At 39.6% G+C, this 23,912-nt stretch overlaps 1 protein-coding gene across 1 annotated transcript; it reads right to left on the reverse strand.

The window, feature by feature from the left end:
* Positions 1-9,559: 9,559 nt before the first annotated feature.
* On the reverse strand, positions 9,560-18,037 carry LOC129061402 (zinc finger protein 709-like). Its single transcript, XM_054562042.1, has 4 exons — positions 17,893-18,037; positions 12,086-12,212; positions 11,821-11,881; positions 9,560-11,425 (listed from the first exon to the last, which is right to left on the reverse strand). Exons 1-4 carry the CDS (start codon positions 17,893-17,895, stop codon positions 9,865-9,867), a joined length of 1,752 nt encoding a protein of 583 aa, XP_054418017.1. The 5' UTR covers positions 17,896-18,037; the 3' UTR covers positions 9,560-9,864.
* Between the last annotated feature and the right edge of the window lie 5,875 nt (positions 18,038-23,912).

Genomic DNA, 23,912 nt, shown 5'->3' on the forward strand with positions numbered 1-23,912 from the left:
AGGACTCAGGGGAAGGTTTATTAAATAGCTCATACAATAAGGGAGACACCATTTAAAGGGAAAAGGAGAAATGTTGTTCTCTGAATGAAAGCCAAGAACAGTTTTAAGGAAGTTGAGGTGGGAAAAATGATGTCTAAATGTGACATTTAAGTATGTAGACTTTGTCCTGGCTGGTGTGGGTCAGTGGATTGAGTGCTAGCCTGTGAACTAAAGAGTTGCTGGTTCAATTGCCAGTCAGGGCACATGCCTGAGTTGTGGGCAAGGTCCCCACTAGGGGGCGTGTGAGGCAACCAACATTGATGTTTCTCTCCTCTTTCTCCCTCCACCCCCCAGTCTAAAAAATAAAAAAACAAAAAAATATATATATGTACACACACACACACACACACACACACACACACACACACTTTGGGGACCTGTGCAATGGAACTACATACATCTTTTGGCACAGCATATCTCATTAGCATGTTAAATCTTCATTTAGGAGTATTTTTTAGCATTTAAATGAGGGACAATCACCAAAAAAAACCTCCAAAAGTCTTTTCTGCTAGCTAGCACACATGCGTGACTGAAAGGCACAAAAATTTAAACCCAGCAAAATAAATCCTACAGACAACAGTGTCCTTCAGTCTAGTGACTAACTGGCTTTACAGGGAAGACCCTAGGATTGATTAATGAGGTTTTAGATTCCTGACAGCTGGCCCTGGAGAGTAGCCTGCCATTCTCATTTTGTCACCAAAAAGGACTTATCTGGGACAAAAGAAAGAAATGCAATGGAGCGTATGCAGACACAGCCAGGCACATGCACACAGTGCCCAGCATGCCAAGATGGAAAAGTATTTATAGAAAGGAAAAATGAAGTGAAGGGGAGCCGCAGTTACAGAGTTTTGTTGTAAGCAAGAAGTTCTTCCCAGAGGGTTCTCGGGATGACAGAGTGCAAGAGCGCCTCCCAGAAGCCCTAGCTCCTCCCACAGGCCCTCCTGACTGACCCCGTTCCTTTAAAGTCTCATAATTTTTATCATTCCTCCCTATTGATCCAGATCTTTCTCTGAAAGCACCACCAAGCAACAGGCAGGTCTTCCAACTTCAGCATCCTTTTGTCCCTTATTCTCAGGAAGAACCTTTTCTAGGTGTCATCTCTCACATCAGATGGCAGGTGTAAGGACCGGCAACAGCTTGTGCTCAAGGTTAACAAGCAACAGGTACAGAGCTTAATAACAAGAATAATTCAAAACAGAATTAGAACACATAGTAAACTTAGTCTATATGATGAATTTAAGTCAGGAGCTCAAACCTGTACGTAATAAAACAAAAATCATGATTACCTTGGATAGATCAAAGTTTTTAAAAAAGATTTCATTTATTTATTTTTAGAAAGAGGGGAAGGAAGGGAGAAAAAGAGGAAAAGAAACATTGATGTGCAAGGTACGGTTGCCCCTCACATACCGGGGACCTAGCGTGCAACCTAGGCATGTGCCCTGACTGGGAATCCAACCTCAGGCTGGCACTGAGCCACACCAGCCAGAGCTATATCAAAGTTCTTGATGACAGATTCAAAAACCAGAAAAGTTCCTTCCTTTCAACAATAGACTAGGAAATATAAACAAGGCCATGCTTCTTCCAAGGAAAATAAAAAATAAAGTAAGAATAAATAGTAAAGAAACAGGTTTGTACAGGCCTGATTCAGTGTTCAGGGAAAGCTGTTTCCTTCAAAGATCACCCGCTTTCAACTTTGACAGTTTCAGGTCACCAGAGTGTGTACGGTTCCAGTCCTAGTTTGAGGCCTTCTTTAGGTGGGACACTCACTCTCCAAGAGTCTACACCCTGGGGTTTAGCACCACAAGGTTTAGTCAACAATACCTAAAGGGGCCCGTCAAACAAGACTGGAGGGAATCTTTTTTTTTTTTTTTTAAGATTTTATTTATTCTTAAAAGGGGTAAGGGAGGAAACATCAATGTGTGAGAGATATATTGATTGGTTGCCTCTCACTTGTGCCTGACTGGGGACCAGGCCCGCAACCCAGGCATGTACCCTGACAGGGAATCGAATCAGTGAACCTTTCACTTTTTGGGGTGATGCCCAACCAACTAAGCCATACCAGTCAGGGCAGGAGGGAATCTTTTATTTTTATTTTAAAGGTTTTATTTATTTATTTTTAGAGAGAGAGGAAGGGAGAGAGGAAATGTGTGGATGTTGCTTATATGCCCCCAACTGGGGACCTGGCCCACAACCCAGGCATGTGCCCTGACTAGGAAGTGAACCAGTGACCCTTACATTTGCAGGCTGGTGCTCAATCCCCTGAGCCACACCAGCCAGGGCTGGAGGGAATCTTTTTTAAGGTATCTTTTTCAGCATACAAAATCTCTAGGTTGTAGAATGTGGGTTTTGAGTTTTTCATTTCCTTGACTGCACTGTAAGAAGATTTCATTACTAAAGCATGATTATTTTTCATGGGAGCAATTAAGCCTTTACAATATGTCTCCCTTAATCAACTGTGGATCAAAAGAAGCAGGAGCCAAATGCATGGGGCGTCTTGTAATTATCTCCAAAGGTGAGAGTTTATGAATTCTAAAGGGGTGGATTGGAGGTTTTTTTGGGTTTTTTTACTTTTTTATTGACTTTATTGGGGTGACATTGGTTAATAAAATTATATAGGTTTCATGTGTACAGTTCTGTAATACACCATCTATATATTGTGTGTTAACCATCTTAAGAAAAGTCTCCTCCCATTGCCATTTATTCCTCCCAGATGAAATTTAAAAGGACCAACAAGAATGCTTTTGGCCAAAGTATTTGAAGAGGTACTACAGACTTTGCTGATTGAATTTTAATAATGCCATTACTATGTTTAACTAAACCTGAGGATTGAAGGTGGGAAAGCACACCCACGATGTTGCAGAGCTGGACACATAGTACTTGTTGGATGCAAAATGGGTTCCTCAATCACTGTGGAGTTTCTCAAGTAGAAATAATCTTCTCTAAATAGGACATCAGCCACTGCAGAGGCAGTAACTTGTCTACAGGAGAGAGCTTCAGTCCAGTGAGAAAACATATATATCATGACTAAACACATTTATATCTATGAAATGAAGGACACTGTATCACATCTATTCGCCAAGCCTCAAATGGTCTTTTAGGCCATTTAAAGTCAACAGGGTAGCACTTTGTACAGATGGGAGAATTAAGGTAGGTGCTTTTCGCAGCCTTGTTTGTATCTCCCCACCAATATGGATTAATGTGTGCTACCATTTTGTTGGTGGACTGTGTTTTGATGCCTGTGCAGAAGTCAGGAGTGGAAATTCTAGTTTCTTGTAGGACTGGGTTGTTATTTGGTCTGAACCAAAGCTTTCTCTTTTTATCAAATGAGCAAGTGTTGGAATATCAACCTTGTTTTTTTTCTTCTGAAGCTGATTGTTGGGCTTCTCTGGCCAGTTTTTCTTTTTAAATTTTATTTATTTGTTTTTAGAGAGGGGAAGGGAGGGAGAGGGAGAGAAACATCGATGCAAAGAGAAACATTGATGGGTTGCCTCTGGCACCATGTCATTTGTTGCTCATAGATCCTGGACCAACATCCACTCTGATCCTTTGGATTTTCTCACAGGTAAAACGGGAAGGTCACAAGGACTACTGCAAGGGACAATAAGGCCCTGAGTTAGGTAACCTTCTATTATGGGCTTCATACCTTGAAGGGCCTCTTTACTTATATGATATTAATTCTGGGAAGAGGTTTTAAAGGATCAATGCTAATCTTAATAGGAGATACACTGTGGATTCTGCCAATATTAGTTAAATATTTTTTTCCATAAAGAAGATGGCAGTTGATCCAGTAACAACAATTGATAACAGTGATCCCATATTCAGCGGCTGAACCGTCATAAACAGAATAAAAGATGTTGAAAGGCCATTTAACTCACCTAATTGTCCACTCTGACAGTTACTGTCAAATTCTAGATGAGACAGCTTAGGGACCTGTGCCCTCAGATTCCAAGGATACCAGGTAAGAAAAACTACAGAGCTGTGACCAACCCGCTGCCCCTTGCCCAGATGCTGAGGACACCAGGTGGCCAGATGAAACACTGAGTAAGCCCACCACAAGAATGTCACCACCCCTCCACTCCCTGCTCGACAAAGAAGTTGGCAGAATTTTATGTCCCTCTAACTGCTTGCTTCTTCACAGATAATAAAACCACCGCTGTGCATGCCTAGTTGAGCAACGGCATAGGCACAGGGATCGTTGCCAAGCAACCCAACAGAAAAAGGAAAGTGCGCAGGAGCTCTCCCCTCCCTCGCCAATAAAAGCCTTTCCCTTAAAGCATTCTGGGAGCAGCCTATTCCCTTTCCCTTTTCAGTGCTGGTTCCCTTGTGCACAGGCTGACTAAACCTTTGTCCGCATCGGTTTCTGGTGATCTCTTGATTTCTATCCTAGGAGACTGAGAGAACTCAGGGCGCTGTTACATAAGGTCATTTTCCTCTTTCAGGAGGAGGATCTTCCAACCTAAGACTTCTCTGGGAAGTCTTGGCCTAACAAAAGGGAAGGGGCACAGGAAAAAGGAGAGAACAGTGCGTATCTCTTGAAGGATATAAGCAAAAATGAACAGGCTCAGAAACATGAACCTGTTTATTCAAAACCCCCAGTTTGAACTGTTTCATCAGTCCGAGGCAGGGGCTGTTTTACGACGGTGGGGTTGGGCACTGAGCGTGTCGCACCAGTGTCGGTAGGAATGGAAATAGCTTTCATACCAAACTGAAAAGAAGTTTCTCCAAGCGGAGTAAGAGGAGGATTGGACAAGGCCCGTCACTCGGGGCGAGGAGGACCTTGCGAAGGCCGGTTGGAAGACTGAGAGCGGCATCTGAAGCACTCAGACCTAGGGCAAGCCGTGCGCCCCTGGCCTGGCTCTTCGCTGTAACGGCAAAAGTTTGAGGTCTGGGTTTAGGGCCTCTCCTCTGCTAAGGCCAAAAATGAAAAACCTTGGCAATCTTACTTCTAGGTGTCTCACCTAAAGAATGGGCAAGCTGATCGGCCAAGTTCACTAAATCTAGAGTGGAAGTGGTTTCCCATTCCATCCTCGTCCTCTCAGCCGGGAGGGTAGGGTCACTGTTCAGCCTGCTGACAGAGTAAAAAGTTACCTGAGTGGACTCAGCAGCTGCAGAAAGACTAGAATTTTCCTTAAAAAGGACCGAAAGTTGATTGTATTAGTCATGGATGGATTCATCAGACTTTTGTGAGCAAGTCCGAATATTGTTTCCATCAACAGGCTTTGGGAAAGCCTTAGGAATTGCTTGGTATAATTTTTGAGCAAGTTTTCTAGTTTCCCAACAATTGGAGGTTTGCTTTTCGAAGTCCCGTTCAGGATGTTTCCGTCTGACAATTTTCATCCAGTGTTGAGCCTGGCTTTCACCAACCACCATGTGAATTAGCTGACATAAAATGGAAAGCCCAGGCTGATAGGTCTGAATTAACAATATCGAATTCCTCAGACAACTTGGGATGCTGTTATCTTAGGAAATTCTTTAACAATAGCCTGCTATTCAGTTTCAGTTGAGGGTGAGTACAAAATTGAGGTCTATTAGGATCCCCAAAGGATTTAGTTTGAAAAGGGAAGTACTGATAAGTTTAGAGGAAGAGTGGGAGAGGATTCAGGGGAAAATGGTGCTGGAGGTAAGACCCCCATGGTACAGGGAAGGCAAGATAGTGTGGGAGGTGGGGCTTGAAACAGAGGGGTAGGGCTTGAAACAAAGGAGTTGGGCAGGAAGCAGGGATCCAAGCTGGAGAGGCCTGAGGCAAAGTCTCCATGGAAGCACAGGGGGGGAATAGAAGATCCCGAGACAGGGGAGTAGGTGGAGAAGGACAAGGCAATGCTGTAGAGGAAGAGCATGGGGCTTAGAAAGACATTCTCTCTCTTTTTATATTTTCAGTAGCTTCTGCTAATTCCAAGATTTTACTTCACAAAAAGGCAACTTCAAATTCTTGGTCTCATTTGGGAACCTGAAAGTACTATTCTGAACAGGAATTCTGCTCAGTTTAACCATTTTCAGCATTATTATTATCCATTCAGTTTTAAGGAAATTAAGTGTGGTAATCTTAGAAGTTCCCCATAGCAGCAACAGATTTTCTGAACTACTTTATTTTTAAAATTTTTTCCCCCTGAATTACTTTAATCAATGACGACACTCACGGAAGTCCATACACTCCGTAAGAGACACATAACACACACCCACTTCCCTATTTTGTCACCTCTCATTTCCTTTTCTTTAACACCTTTACTTTCTACTTAGAAAACAAAACTTACTCATTTCACCATCTCTTTTCTCACAAAAATACGAGCACCAGAAGTGTAAGAACGTCTTTCTTTTATGCCTATTTATCCACATACTAGAGAGCCGTGAATAGGTGTGTTAAATTTTTTTAAATCTACACAGCCTAGTATATGAGGGATGTTGAAAAATTAGCATGAAGAACATAGCTTCTGAGTGAAAAGGCTTCATTGGAAGAGGGGTTCTGACTTTGCAAGGTATGTAACAAAAGTCTTATGTGCCTTACGAAGGAGTGAATGACTAGAAATTCTTCTGTTTTTACTAACGTCCTTACGAGAAGGCATCAAATATGCTGTAAGAAATATTTCAGTATTTTTGATAACAAGAAAGGCAAAAGCTGTTCCAGAGAACTGGAGCTGGCCTGGCACTCCCTAAAAGGGCTAGCTTATTGAAGAGAAAAGTGTCACACACATCCATGACAAAGCTACTCCATGACCATGATGGAGCAAGACAAAAACAAGGCATTCTGTAACCATTTCTGTGTAAATGGGAAAAGAGAACAGATACTAAAGAATAAAAATAATTAAAAATTTCCTCTTCTACTATTGTAGATTGGTGCTTCTCACAAATTAGGCTTAGCATCAAGCTATTCTTTCTGCCTTCTGGATAAGAATTTATGATTATCCAGGATAGAATAAAGTTTATTCCCTCACAGCATCCAATACATAGAAATGCCCTGCTTCTCTGAATTGCAATCACATCATTTAACACAAGTCAAAACCCAGTAGGAAGTCCCTTTGAGTGCGCTGCTACTGTTACATCCCATAGCCATTTATGGTCTGTGATCATTCTTATTACTGGAATTCATTACACCCCTCTTTTTGACCACAGAGGTGATCCTTGTGTCTTTGGAGGGGACTGAAAGACATGATTTAACTTTTGGTATTATGAATGAATAAAAGCCTAGTGTCATGACAAAAATTCTAAGTACAATAAAAATAAAAATGTTTTAAAATAGAATATCTAGCCCTCACCAGTGTAGCTTGGCTCAGTTGGCTGGGTGTCATCTCACAAAGTGAAAGGTTGCCAATTTGATTCCTGGTCAGGCACATGCCTAGGTTGTGGGTTCGGTCCTTGGTGAAAGTGTGTGCTAGAGGCAACCATTCGATGTTTCTCTCCCTCTCTCCCCTTCCCCTCTCTCTAAAAAAAATAAATAAATAAAATATATAAATTTGTACACACATGATAATTTTGACTCAGAATGTATACAATTAAATGGAGAAAATTATAATTTGATTTGAAAATATATAAATACAATGAGACATTTAATACATTCTCTCAGGAAATAAAAAACGACTATATTTCTCAGCTTCCAAGTGCTGGGAAAACAGTCAATATTTCTAAGAAAAAAATTACAGGACATTCATTAGAGAAAACAATGCCCATACTTTCAATCATATATGATCGAAGATAATTAAAAACATATTGAAAGCTAACATTCTGCTGTGACTAACAGGAAACACCCAGAATCTGCCTGATATAGAAAGGTGCCAGTTCTCACATGAAGGACTGGGTCAGGGCAATCACTGCCTGCGCTGTGCAGGAGCAAACCGCAGCGTGACTCTTTTGGACAGCACCATGGCAGCTGTCATAGTGGAATCAGGAACATGTGGTCACTGGCGGAATCAACAGAACAAGGTGTTTACTATGCATATTAGGCCTTATACAAATACAATCTAGAGAAGAGTTTGTCCTTCAGAGAGCATTCTCAATGATGAGAGTATACTTTTTTTTTTGCCAGGTAGACACATGAAGACACAGGAGAATCCAAACCGCACTCGATATCTGATGTTGAACTTTGAAGACAACCGTAGAAGCAAAACGCTGAAATCAAATGTAAGTCAACCAGTCACTGGTGGTTTTGAGGATACTCTTTTCCCCCAACTATAGTTCATATCCAGATTATTTTGTATTAGTTTTGGATGTACAGCACAGTGGCTAGAAAATCATGTACTTTACAAAGTGTTCCCCTGATATGTTCAGTACTCACCTGGCACCATACATGGTTATTACAATATTAATGACTTTACTTCCTATGCTGTACTTTACTCCCCCGACTATTCTGTAACTACCAATCTGTATTTCTCAATCACCTCACCTTTTTCACCCAGTCCCCCAATTCTCCTCCCCTCTGGCAACCATTAATCTATTCTCTGTATCTGGAGTCTGTTTTAATTTTGTTTATTAGATTCCACATATAAGTAAAATCACATGGTATTTGTCTTTCTCTGACTATTTCACTTAGCATAATACGCTGTAGGTCCACCTATTTTTGACAGCAAATGGTATGGTTTCATTCTTTTTTTTGGTTGAGGAGGATATTCTTGATTGGCATGGCAAAGGATGAAGAAAATGGTCTGGAAGCAAGCGTTAGCAAAGGCCCTTTGCATCTGTCTGTCTTATCTACATAGGTGGCTGCCTAATCCAATTTCACTTCCATGTTCCAAGTTGCATGTGAGATAGGCTTTAGTGAATTCTAACATGGAACCATAAAAGCAACAGATTCTAGAAATTGTAGTTCACAACATTACTCATGTTGACATATTAGTCAAGAAGGGTCATCTCCAACTCCAGATTTTATTGTCTCATCACAGATCTCTCTTCCTAATGCCAACCCCATTGCCCAAGTCTCAACCAGAAGGAATGATAAACTGGGGACAGCAGATGAGAATAATTCATGAGACTATACTCTGTGATGAAGTGTGCATACTTACAAATTCTTTTATTGACAAGGAAAACAAAATAAGCCTCTTCAGGCAAATGAAAAGGTAGTTTGCTGTTCAGAAAGAAAGGTGGAATATATGTATGATGTGTGTGTGTGTGTGTGTGTGTATAAAATATATGATCTATGAAAGGGTAAAACATATCCAGACTTGCCACAGGAAACCAGTAGAAAAAAAAAATACCAAAATGCCATTTTCCAATGGTCCTTTCCTTACAGATCATTTCCTTACAAAATGGTATAAAAATTAAACCTACCTGCATGTTAGAAATACACTTCAATTCACCTATAAATTGACATTTCAGTATTTACTTGTAAAAGTAAGTAGAACTCCATACTACAGAGAATTACTTAAAGAATAAGTCAGTAATAAAGACAATGTATGTATAATGTTTATAACATTTCTTTCATATCATGAAATTTCTAGAGTATCCTACATGAATTAATTTTCAACAGCTACCCACATCAATTACATTAATATGATTCATATATTTCCAATGAAGTTTTCACACTTTGAAAATATTTGTTAAAATTAAAAATTGTTTTATTTTTCAGTTACACAATTCCTACCCAGTATACATTCTCACATGGTAGAGATTTGAGACAAGTGAAGTTTTTCCTATATTGTTTACATTTAGTAGAATTTTCTCCACTGCGAGGTTGTGTGTGTGTGTGTGTGCATGCACGCATGTGTAGCTTCCCAAGGAAATGAGAAAACTAAAGGCTTTGCCACATTCTTTATATATATAGAGTATCTCTCCAGTGTGATTCTTACATTTCCACAAAAGGTTCTCCCATACTCCTTAGAGTATTCCTAGACTTTTTTCTTAGCTATGAGTTCTTTCATGATTTCGTAGAGAACTGGGACGACTGAAAGCTTTACTACAATTATTACATCGATAGGGTTTCTCTCCAGTGTGAGTTCTTTCATGTGTTCTTAATGAACTAGGACAATCAAATGCTTTCCCGCATTCCTTACACTTACAAGGCCCATCTCCAGTGTGCTTTATCATATGTCTTTGGACATTAGAAAGAGAAATGAAAGCTTTCCCACATTCCTTACATTCATAGGGTTTCTCTCCACTGTGAGTTCTTGCATGTTTTTGAATGGAACTGAGATAAGTGAAGGCTTTCCCACATTGCTTACATTCATAGGGTTTCTCCCCAGTATGGCTTCTTTCATGCTTTTGAAGGGAGCAGGGAAAACTGAAGGCTTTACCACATTCCTTACATTCATGAGGTTTTTTCCTAGTATGAGATCTTTCATGATTTTGAAGGGATCTGGGAGTACTGAAGGACTTACCACATTCCGTACATTCATATGGCTTTTCTCCACTATGTGTGCTTTCATGATATTGAAAGTAATTTGGACAATCGAATACTTTCCCACACTCCTTACATTTATAAGGCCCATCCCCAGTGTGCTTCATCATGTGTCTTCGAAAGTTGGTGAGAGAACTCAAGGCTTTCCCACATTCCTTACATTCATAGGGTTTCTCTCCAGTATGATTTCTTTCATGTTTTCTAAAGTAACTTGGACAACTGAAGGCTTTCCCACATTCCTTACATTCATACAGCTTCTCTCCAGTATGACTTCGTTCATGTTTTCGAAAGTAACTTGGACAACTGAAGGCTTTGCCACATTTTTTACATTTGTAGGGCTTTTCTCCACTGTGTCTCCTTTCATGACTTCGAAAGGATCTGGAACAGCTGAAGCCTTTACCACATTGTTGACATTTATAGGGTTTCTCTCCAGTATGGATTCTTTTATGTTTTCGAAAGTAACTTGGACAACTGAAGGCTTTGCCACATTTTTTACATTCATAGGGCTTTTCCCCACTGTGTCTCCTTTCATGACTTTGAAAGGATGTAAAGCAGCTGAAGGCTTTACCACATTGCTTACATTCATAAGGTTTCTCTCCAGTATGAGTTCTTTCATGTTTTCTAAAGTAACTGGGACAACTGAAAGCTTTGCCACACTGCTCACATTTATACGGTTTCTCTCCTGTGTGAGACAGTTCATGAGTTCGACAGTAACTGAGACAACTGAAGGCTTTATCACAGTGCTTACACAGATAGGGTTTCACTCCACTGTGAATCCTTTCATGCCTCCGAAAGGACTGGCGATACTTGAAGGCTTTCCCACATTCCTTACATTTATATGGCTTTTCCTCATATTCCAGATACTCAAATGATTTGGGTGTAGTGTGAGATCTCATATGCCTATTAAAGAATGAATGATTCATGAAGACTCCACACACACTGCATTCACATAGTTTTATTCCAGTAGAAGTTTTCTTTTTCTGGTTATGATTTGGAATCTGGCTGAAGTTTTCTCCATATTGACTACCTTGTTTACTTTTACCCAGTCTCTCTACTATATGACCACTGTAAAAAGTGAAAAGAATATTATTAATGTCTTATTTATTAATAAGAAGTTTACATTAATAGTTACTACAATGACATTTTTACCATAATCAAGGAAAGTATAAGTTTTCAGTGCTTTCTGATTTCTTGAAAGTGCTAAATGCTTTGCAAGAGGCCTCCATCATAGCTATTATCAAAACAGTGTATTCATAAATGGGGTTTCAAAATACTAATCCTAAATGTACTAATTTTGAAACACTAATCATCTCAGTCATATGTGAGAAAAAACTTTGTTAAAAATATGGTAAGAATAAATAAATTTGAAATTCGGCTAATTTGTTTTATGTGCTGTTTAAAAAATTTCATGACATACTAAGACTCATGGGACACTGATCTCTCACGTGAGTGTGACTCACCTTAAATTTGTCCCATGATTTTCATAGTGATCTTCAATGTCATGGTCTTTGCATATTTCTCCTAAAATGCAGACCAGGGAAAATTATAAACTATAAAAACTTACAGAAAAATCGCTACATAATAAGTCCATGATGAGCTGTGACCATGCCCGATTTATTCACCAAAGTATCCCCTTCCCACATTCCGCCCCTTGGGACTCTATTGATGAGCAAGTAACGCTAGTTTTCTAATCAACTAAGCAAGTAAAAATGTTGTCATCCATACCTATGGAGGCCAAGTTCCTGAAGGTTTCCCTCATCACATCTCTGTAGAGTTTCTTCTGTGAAGAATCCAGTAAAGCCCACTCCTCCAGGGTGAACTTCACACTCACATCCTCAAAGGCCACCAAGTCCTAAAACACCCCAAATATGTACACAGGAGAATGGGTGAGATGAACAGCACTAGGAATCTGTATTCAATTAATAATAAATTCATGTATGACTGGAAAAAACCCACAAATACGTGCAGACTAAACTATATGTTACTAAACAAGCAATAGATCAAAAAGAAAATATAGCAGGATATCAAAAACTATCTGAAAGAAATAAAAACAAAAACACAACTTTTCAAACTTTATGGAATGCAGTAAAAGCAGCTCTAAGAGGGAAGTTTATAACTACACAGACCTACCTAAAGAACAGAGAAGACTCTACATTGAAAAGAACTAGAAAAACAATAATCCAGCTCTACATTGAAAAATAATAATCTAACTCTACACTAAAAGGAACTAGAAAAACAAGAAAAAACACAACCCAAAGTAACCAGAAGGAAGGAAATAATTAAGATCAGAGCAGAAATCAATGAAATAGAAGATTAAAAAAACAATGGAAAGTATCAATAAAACTAAGGGCTGGTTCTTTGAAAAGATAAACAAAGTTAAAAACTTTAGCCAAACTCACCAAGAAAAAAAGTGAGAGAGCCAAATAAAATATAAAGGAAAGAGCTGTCACAACCAACACTACAGAAATACAAAGACTACTATGAACGATAACCTAAACAAGGAGAAACACAAATTCTAAACTGACCAATTACTAGCAATGAAATTGAAGCAGTAATAAAAATAAATCTAAATAAATAAACATTTAGGACCAACCAGATGACTTCGCGGGTGAATTCTACCAAACATTCAAATAAGAATTAATACATACTCTTCTTATTATATTTCAAAAAAATGAAGATTAAGAAATGTTCCCAAACTCATTTTACAAAACCAGCATTACCCTGATACCAAAACCAGACAAGGACATTACAAAAAAATAAAACGACAGGCCAATATTCTTGATGAATATAGATGTAAAAACTCGCAACAAAATATTAGCAAACTGGCTAATATCACACTCAATGGTGAAAAGCTGAAAGCTTTTGCACTAAAATTAGGAACAAAACAAGGATGGCCAATATCACTACTTCTATTCAACACAATATTGGGAATCCTAGCCACAGAAATCAGACAAGAAAAAGAAATTAAAGGAACCCAAATGGAAAGTAAGAAGTAAAACTCTCATGATTTGGAGATGACATGATACTATATATAGAAACCAAAGAAGACTTCAACAACAAAAAACTATTAGAATGAATAAATTAATTCAGTAAAGTTACAGAATACAAAATTGATATACAGAAATCAGTGTGTTTCTATATACCAATAACAAATTATCAGAAGGAGAAATTAAGAAACAATTCCATTTATAGTTGCAATGTCTCCTAGGGCAAGGGCACAAAACATAAAGGAGACTACATCAAACAAAAATATTTTTGCACAGTAAATGGAACCATCAACAAAACAAAAAGATAATCTGCTAAATGGGAGAAGATAGTCCCACGTGTTACAGCCAATAAGGTATTAATATCCAAAATAGATTAAAAAAAACTCACAATACTTGACACCAAAACCCTTCCAAAAAATCAAGTTAATATGTAGGCAGAGGACCCAAACAGACATTTCTCCAAGAAGGAAATACAGATTGCCAAATACAGACATGAAAAGATGGTCAGCATCACCAATCACTGGAGAAATGCAAATTAAAACTGCAATGAAATATCACCTCACACTTGTCAGAATGGCTATAATCAATAAATTAACAAGCAACAAGTGTTGGTGAGGATGTGGAGAAAAGGTAACCCTTGAGCCCTGTTGGTGGGATTATAAATTGGTGCAGCCACTATGGAAACAGTAGGAGGTTCCTCAAAAAATAAAAAAATAGAACTACTTCTTGACACAGCAATTCCACTGCTGTGTATCAACTGAAGAAATTCAAAGCATTATTTTGAAAAGATATACACACCCCTATGTTCATTGCAGCATTACTAGTAATAGCCAAGGTATGGCAGCAACGTAGATGTCCATCAATAGATGAATGGATAAAGACATGTAACTGCTACACACACACACACACACACACACACAGAGGAATATTGTTCAACAATAAAAATAAAAGAAAATCTTGCCATTTATGAGAGCATGCATGGACCTAGAAGGTATTATGCGAAGTTAAATATGTCAGGCAGAAAAAGACAAATACCATATGATTTCGTTTATATGTGGAATCTAAAAAAAAGAACAAAATAAAAACAGATCTATAAAGAACAAGCTGATGGTTGCCAAAGGTGAAGGGGCAGGGGACTGGGATTTTAAAAAGCCAAGATGGCTCAGTTATTAAGGCCCTTATTACTCTCTCTAGATTGCGGAGGCCACCAACTGGTCCCCCTCTTAATATCTCACCCCCTACAAAAGCATCTATCTTTCCTTACAGGGATGATTTTTCTAAAATCATATTATGATCACATTATTTCCCTGATCAAAGCCCTTCAGTGACTGCTCAGTGTCTCAGGACAGAGTACTACCTGGTCAATATATCAGTCAAGGCCTTTGAAGCTCTATCCCTGCCTAAAAAAATTACGTGTGCGCACACGCGCGCACACACACACACGAGTTACAGTATATGCATATAACATAAATATGACTACATAATTCATTTTTTATACATACACGCACACGCACAGACTACACTGAAAGAACTAGATGCTTTTCAGTAGCATAAGGAAGAAAGCAAAATGTCCCCTCTTACCACTCCTAGTCAACCTTGTCCTGGAATTCTTAGCTTATGCAATTAAACAAGAAAAGGAAATACAAGCTATACAGATTCGGAAGCAAAAAAATAAAATGTCTTTGTGGCATATGACAAAACTGTCTAAGGCCCTGGCCAGGTAAGCTCAGTTGGTTGGAGTGTTGTCCCACACACCAAAGGGATAAGGGTTCAGTTCCCGGTCAGGGCACATGCCTGGATTTTGAGTTTGATCCTCAGTCAGGGCGCATATGAGAGGCAGCCAATTGATGTTTTTCTCTCCCTTTTCCTCTCTCCCTGAAGTCAATGAACATTTCCTTGGCTGAGGATTTAAAAAAAACAACTATATAAGTAAGGAGAAACTTTCAAAAATTCCTAAATAAGAAAAGTTCTTGAATTGATAAGAGAATACAGAAAGGTTGAAAGATAAAAAGTTAATATACAAAAGGCAATTGTTGTTTTCTATAGATCTCCACAAATATAGTGAACTGACCTTTGATAAAAAAACTAAAGGCAATTTAATGTGAAAACATAGTCTTTACAACAAACAGGGCAAGAAAAACTGGACATCTATAAGTAAAAAACGAAACAAAACAAACTATTAACAGATTTTACATTGTTCACAAAAATGAACTCAAAATGGATCATAAATTTAGTACAAAATGCACAACTACAAAACTTCTAGAAGATAACATAGGAGAAAGTCTAGATGACCTCGGTTTGATGATTAATTTTTAGATACAACACCAGGAGCAAGATCCAAGATAGAAAAAAAGATTAGCTTGACTACAATAAAATGAAAAACTCCTGCTCTGTAAAACACAGTATTAAAAGAATGAAAACACAAGCCACAAACTGTCAGAAAACCTTTGGAAATCACTTACTTCCTCTAAGCACTAACAGTTACAAACTGTAAAGCCTGCAAAATAAAAATTTTCAAATCTCTAGCTGACTAAAAAAATATGTAGTATTATTATTTGTCCTGCCCCTATATTTCACACCAGGGATATTTTCAGGACTAAGTAGTATATTATAATTCATTAGGGTTTGAGTTTAGCTCCTAAATGCAGCAGGATTTTCAGAGATTTGCATGAGCTTTCAGTAGTTTTCCTTGCATCTATTGAGATTGAAATTCAATTTCTTTAGCCTTTTTAAAAGCTGTTTAGGGACACACACGTATGAAAACTGATATGAAATAGAAAAATGCACAAAAATTTAAGTACATTAACCTCAAATCTTGAAGTTCCCTTGTCTAAATGGAACAAAAACTCTATTTTCACGATTTTCTTGCTTCCTTCACCTCATATCTCTCTATCATATTACAGTTTCAGAGCCAAGTTTTCAGAGAAACTAGAGCCAAAGGGCCGCACTATTCAGTGGATAAAAGATGCAAAGGAAAGAAACAAGTATTGGAATCAGCTCAGATGAGCAGCCCGCTTCCCTCAGGACAGAAGGAAAGCCCCTTTCAGAAGGTTCCGCATTCTAGATCTTCCAGGTTGAGACAGGACCCCTGCAGTGGGACAGTCCCTGGGGACAAAGGGGGAGGGACCCCTGAGCAGCCCCAGGAGTGAACTCTGGGAGCTCCAACACCCTCCCCTCCCCGGGGAATATTGGACACGCTCCCTCATCTCACAGCCAGGAAACGCCCGGCTGGATGCAGTGTCAGGTTCTGACCCAAATGGACTGCGAATTCACAGGCCCTAACCCAGGACACAGGCTCCTGACTTTCACAGGCTTTCTCCGCGTGCACGGATTACACTCTGAGCGCACCCACACTGTGGATGAGAAACTCCAACCTGTGTCTACAGACAGGCCCAGGGGGGCCACGACTAAAACCTCAGGAGGGGCATCACCCCCTCTCCCCCACGTGCAGGTGCACCCCAGCTTCCCAGGGCTGTGGCTTCTCTCAGTGTAAAGAGGCTCCTTCCCTGGTGGTGTGAGCAGGTAGGACACCTGCAGGGGGAGGCTCCCCAGGAAGAATGACTGGGCCTTCAAGCGCTTCCCTGTGCAGGCCCAAGGGAGCCTTAGTTTGGTTCACTGACCACAGGCCTCTCTGCTCCCCAGTGGAGTAGCTTTTGGCAACCACTGATATTTTAAAAGGCACCCAGTGTTCGAACAATCCACAAATAAAGATATCTTTTAAAGGTGACAAACCCAAAGAGGGGCAGCACTGACAGGACAGATCACCCGGCAAAGTTTGCCAAAAGGAATCTCCATCCAAACATCCAAAGGACTTCTTGGCATAGGCTGTCTGTGCCCAGGAACGATCCTGGGAGGTCAGGCACAACCATTTTATATGACGTAGTTCCAAGTGCTTATTCGCTACTTTTCTCTCATGTAAAATATCCACAAACAAAAAGTAAACCATATTAAACGGTCCATCCATTGACTATGGAAAAATAAGTAGTTAAAATATGGGTCTGTTTGAAATGCACTCCGGAAGATAAATAGTTTATTTTGACGCTTGAATTGGAGAAGGGAAGTTGACATATGGAAATCTGGCGAGGGATTTGGAAATTTAGACAGTTAGTGTCACCCCTAAAAAGATACTGGGGTGGGATCCCGCTCTCGGATGGGTTGTGGATTAGAGACCCTGCTTCCCAAACATTTGGAAAACGCAGGAGAAAACAGGTGCCCCCTGCGGAGAGAGGAGGGACTAGGGGACCCCGCAGATCAGTTCCTCCCACGCACGGACCCCGGATAATATGTCACGATTGTTCTCTGATGCCTCTCCTTGGTCACCACACCATCTGGGGTGATGCAGGGCTGCCAGCGCACAGCTGCCCTGAAGGCGCAGGGGCTGAAATCGCCGCTCAGTGACGGGACGACACCCACGGTGGAGGGGACCAAGGTCCGAGGGACGGTTTCGCGGATCCTGAACTTGACCTTGGCGAGGCTCGGTACCGCTAAATCTGGTTACAACCAGCACCTCGCCCCAGTCTCCGCGCCCCGGCTCCTCACACTCACCATTTTTAGGTTTCCTGTGTCCCCTGGCGTCCTCTTTACGATCCTGGGTAACGGTACCGATCCCAACGCGACAGAGCCTGCGGCAAAGCAACCAAGGGCCTTGAAAGACGTCTGACCCCGCTGCAGGATGGCCGGAGCTAGCAGGACGTCCGGGCTAAGGGAGGACCGTCGGTCCCACCCACCTGCCCTGGGGCTACCCTGATTGGACTGTTCGAAAGGCCCTGTTCTTTCGCGCCTGAGTGACAGCCGGACAGGGCTTTCGAGAAGGCCAGATGGAACTCGTCCTCGTCAGGACTTTTGCATTGAAAATAAGGCTGCAAGGCCACTGGTGGAACTATGATTAAAAAAAAAAATTTTTTTTTTACAAGTACATACACTTAACAGTTTCCTCACCATATGTAATAATTAGTCTGCTCCATTTGATCTTTTGCTGTCGACAGCGTTGAGTCTTCCACCGGTCGCTCTCCTACCCGCACTCATTTAAACATATTTATTTATTTATTTATTTATTTATTTATTTATAGACAGAGGAGAAGGGAGGGAAAAGGGGGAGAGAAACATCAGTGTGTGGTTCCTTCTCGCGCACCCCCTACCTGGAGCTTGGCCTGCAACCAATGCATGTGCTCTGACTGGGAATTGAACCGGTGACCATTTGGTTCGCAGGCCGGTGCTCAATCCCCTGAGCCACACCAGCCAGGGTTGCACTCACTTCTTACTTTAAAAAAAATCCTGTGGCTTCTCAAACATTTGATCTGGTGGGAGTTGGAACCCTGCAGGTCTGGGAGTAAGTACTCCTCTTAGTCTAACCACCAGGTATGAGAGGTATTCATTACACTCTCAGGTGTACGTTTTACACTGGAAATTTACTTGAGATCATTTTTTGAATGTATCCTTACAGAACTTTGAAATGTAAAAAACTGTAATATCCCTAAGGCAGCAATTTTCAACCTTTTTCATCTCATGGCACACATAAACTACGAAAAGTCTATTACACACCAAAAAGTACATATTTTTGCCAATCCAATCCCCCAAAAGGTATAATTTTGAATCAGTCACACTGGATGACTATTGTTGTGTCGGCTGTTGTCATTTTTTTATTTGACAATCTAAGGGAAAAGAGGTCAGTGCCTCCAACTAAACAGTTAGGTATTACATGTTTTAAAAATTCTTGGGGCACACCAGTTGAAAATTGCTGCCCTATGGTAATCAATTCCTATTTGTACTGATATAACAAAAACATTTTAGTTTTATTATTATTGTTTTTTTGTGTCATACAGAATAATTTTTTGCCGAATCCAAGGTCATATTTTCTATTTTTTTTTTCTTCTAAGAATAGTATAGTTTTACTTGAGCTTAAGGCCTTTGATCTAGTTTGGTAAATTATTGTATGTGATGTGGTATAACGTAAGGGTCTGCCTTAATTCCTTTGCACTTTGCTGTCCAGTTGTTCCAGTACCAATTTTTATTTTTTATTATTTTTAAAATCCGTATCCGAGGACATGCCTAATGATTTTAGAGAGAGAGGAGGGAGGGAGAGAGAGGGAGAAAAACGTTGATGAGAGAGAGAAACATGGATTGGTTGTCTCCCGTTTGCATACCCACCAGGAACTGAACATGCAACCTAGGCATGGGCCCTGATGGGGAATAGAACTTGCAACATTTCGGTTCACTGGATGATGCTCCAATCAACTGAGCCACACCGGCCGGACCCCAGCACCAATTTTTAAAAAGAATATTCCTTACTCATTCGTAGCATCTTTTTAAAAAATTAGATGACCATGATGAATGGGTTTGTATCTGGAATCTCAATCTACTTCACTGATCTGTGCGTCCGTCCTTGTGCCGCTGCCATACTTCCTTTATTACCATTGCTGAGTAGTGAGATGTGAAATCAGGAAATATTAGTCCTACTACTGAGTTTTACTTTTTCAAGATCGGTTTCACTACCCTGGTTGGCCTGCAATTCCATATAAATTTATGGAACAGCTTGACAATTTCTATTAAAAAGTTAGCTGAGATTCTGTCAGGGATTGTGTTGAATATCTAGCTCTTTTTGGAAAGCATTGCCATCTTAACAGTGCCAAGTTTCCTGATCCATGAACATAGGCTATTTTCCCTGTGATTTAGATCTTTATATAATTTTTTTAGGGCTCACTTTTTTTCCCTTACCCCTATTACATAGGTAGAAATAAAGAGCAAGGAAAAAGATGGTGTCATTCTAAGCCCTTTGTTCATTTTTATGAAAGATTTGCAATGTCCAAATATCCAAATCCCCACCCAACCACACTGCAATCTTTGAATTTCCAAAAATGCAAATCAAATTTTGGCAATAAAAATGTTTAATGGTTATTATTACTAGAAATTAATTTCAGGGAAAATGTGGCAAGAAGAGAGTTTTTCTCCACATATCCTCAAAATTCTTGCAGTTCTATAACTGATATCCCTTTGCATGTAATGACCATCCAATAGAAATGATGCATAATTTGCAAGCTTAAACATATAAAAGTATGGAATCATTTTTTGGTGTCACTATGTGATGATTACAGTTATACATTTTTTGTACAACTTCCTTGATTTATTTTTTTAACTTTTGATCCTCTTCGCTTATTTCTTCTGCCCTCTCACCAAAATACTGTGGCAGCCACCAGTCCGTTCTCGGTACCCATGAGCTTGGTTTTGGTTTGTGTCTTTAAAGTTTCCACATATAAGGGAGGTTATGAGGTACTTTTTTCTGTTTCACTTAGCCTAAGGCCCTCAAGGCCCATCCATGGTGTCACAAATGGCAAGATTTCAGTCCATCTTATGGCTGAATACTATTCCTTTGTACATAAAAATATCCCATTTAAAAAAATTGATTTCTCAGAGAAAGAGGAAGGGAGAGAGAGAGGGTGAGAGAGAAGAAAATATTGATTTATTGTTCCACTTATTTATGCATTCATTGGTTGATTCTTGCATGTGTCATGCCCAGGGATTGAACCCGCAACTTTAGTGCTCTAACCAACTGAACTACCGACCAGGGACCACATCTTCTTTATCTATTCATCCATCGATGTACACTTAGCTTGTTGGCACACATATCTTGGGGCTATTGTAAATAATGCTGCAGTGAATATAGGGGTTTATATATCATTTTGAGTTTGTTTTCATTTTCTTCAAATAAATACCCAAAAGTGGAATTGCTGAATCATATGGTAACTCTATTCTTAATTTGTTGAATAACTCCCATACGTTTTTCCATAGTGGCTGCACCAGTGCAGAAGGATTTTGTTTTCTCCACATTCTTTTTTATTGTTTTTTAGATATATTATTTATTTATTTTTAGACAGGACAAGGGAGGGGGAAAGAGAGGGAGAGAAACATCAATGTGTGGTTGCATTTTGTGTGCCCCCTGCTGGGGGCCTGGCCTGCAACCCAGGTATGTGCCCTACACTGGGAATCCAACCGGTGACTCTTTGGTTCGCAGGCCATGCTCAGTCCCCTGAGCCACACCAGCCAGGGCTGTTTTCTCCACATTCTTGCCATCACTTGTTATATCACACTTGTAGATCTCTATTAAATTTTTAAAAATGTTTTGCAGTTTTCAGAGTATTTATTTTCTACTTTTATTAAATATTATTCCTATTTCACATCATTTGGGTCTATTGGAAATAGATTTCTTTTTAAAACGCATTTTACTTTATTATTTTTTATTGTGTTTAGAGAGAGAGGAGGAGAGAGAAAAAAACACATCTATGTGAGAGAGAAAAATTGATCAGTTGCCTCTGTATGCAGTTTATAGAAAAAGTTTATTTTTATTATATTTAATTTTAAAAAATTTATTCATTGACTTGAGAGGGGGAAAATAATTTATAATATACTGATCTTGTATCATACAAATTTGCTGTACTCAATTATCAGTTCTAACAGATATTTTTCAGTGGATTCCTTAGAATTTTCTATATACAAGTTAAGTCATATGTAAGTGAGGATAGTTTTACCTTTTTCTATTTAATGTGATGCATTTTACTTCCTTTTTTGCCAACTTGTTCTGGCTAAAATTTCCAGTACATTGCCAAATAGAAATGGAAAGAGATGGCATCCTTGTTTTGTTCCTTATTTTCAGGAGAAAACACCCAGCCCTTTGTCACTAAATACAGTATTAGCTGTGGCTGTCCCATATTTGTTCATTACCAGGTTCAAGAAACATTCTTTGAATTCTGGTTTGTTGAGTATTTCTATCGTGAAAAGATTTTGTATTTTGTCAGTTACTTTCTCCAAGTCTCTTGAGATGATCATGCCACTTTTGATTTTACATTAATCTGATGTATTACATTAGTTGATTTTGAGATATTAACCCAACCCTGAGTACCTGGAATAAATCCCATTTAGTCATGGTGCATGATACTTTTAAGATGTTGCTGGATTAGGTACTAGTATTAGTTGAGGTGTTTTTAAAAAATAATCTGTATTCACAGAAGAAATAGGCTGGCACTTTATTTGTTTTTGCGGTGCTAAATCTGAGGACCCCTACTGATTGTCTATGTAAAGTTAGACAGAGCACATCCCTGGGTTGCCAGCCAGGTACCCCAGATGGATGTTTCTCTCCCTCTCTTTCTCCTTCCGTTCCCTTCTCTCTAAAAATAAATAAATAAAATCTTAAAAAAAAAAAAAAGAAAAAAATACCAAGGTGAGAGAACTCTGCGACTTCCTGCAGCATTAGTCCATAAGATTACTAGACAATGCTTTTTCCTTAAATGAGCTAATATTTCCTTTCTGCTTTCAAGCCTGTGACATCCCTGGGTGAACTGAAATGTATTTCTAATGTGCAATTAGGTTAAATTTTCTATACTGTTTTACTTGTCCTCTGTGAAAGGGTCATTGTAAAATGCCAGTTTGGTATTTGTTGAGATTTTTCCTACTGGCTTTGTGACAGTTCCTGGGTATCCAAGAATATAATTACATATCCTTGTATTCTACCTTGTTTACTGACAAAACTCCTTTCTGGGGTAACAGGTGTGAAAGCCTTTTTCCGTAACAATAAATGCTCGGAATAAATTTTATGTATGGCCCGTTTATGAAAGAATATATTTCTGTGTCAATGGATGTTTTTATATTTGGGCCTTGGCTTATTGTTTTTCATTCTGACTGGTATTTGGTAACTAGACTCTGATTTAAGAAGACAGAGACCTGTTTAGAAAAAAAGAAGACACCCAGTCTTCTTTAAATTTCTTTTTAAAACGCATTTTACTTTAGAGAGACCTGTAAAAGGACAAAAAGAAAAAAACTACCCATGGGAAATGTTAGGACTTACGTTTTTAGAATCCATCGCCTTTATGGTTCGATCTTAGAGTTTACAAGTAGCCTCGTTTGCATGGGATTGGAAGGGAGCAGTGGCAAGCACATTAGTCAGGTTCTGAAACCACCACACAGAGAAAGACAGATTTATAAGACCTTTGAGTACTGAATCTTTCACCCCAATTTCCAGGTTCTTTGCCCTTCCAATCAAGACTACCCGCATAACCACCACGAAATAGTCAATGGACACTTTCCTGGAGGTGCAGGTTTCCACTGCCGTTTTCTCAAGGTCCACATCAAAGATCCATCAGAGTTCGGATTTTTCTGTAAGCTCATTTGTGTCCTCCAGGAAACGGATTCAGACTTCATGCTCTTGTCTGGTTCCCCTCCTCTCTAGCTTATGTCCGTATAAGACCTAATTCGTATAGGAGATGCCTAACGCTGTCAACAGTGCTATCGGGCATGCTTTCCTGATTCGCCATGGCATTTAATGTTGCCACCTCTGCTGCGTGTGCAGTGTGCAGCGGCTGCCCTGACCGGGCCCTTCCGTGTGACGATCGGCACCTCCCTCCCGTCGGGAAGCGGTGGGTGTTTCCTGTCTCTTGGAGCTGAATGTCATCCCTCAGTGTGTTTCCAGTTGTGTTCAGTTGCATGTGATTAAAAGTGTGTGCATTTGGGGGTCAGAATAATGCTTCTGTAGTTGTTTCACAGAAATATTTTATTACCCATGTTCTAAGCTGTTGTAT

This window comes from Pteronotus mesoamericanus, unplaced genomic scaffold, assembly GCF_021234165.1.
Source record: "Pteronotus mesoamericanus isolate MK-2021 breed Mesoamerican mustached bat unplaced genomic scaffold, CSHL_Meso_final scaffold_636, whole genome shotgun sequence".
NCBI classification, from domain to species: Eukaryota; Metazoa; Chordata; class Mammalia; order Chiroptera; family Mormoopidae; genus Pteronotus; species Pteronotus mesoamericanus.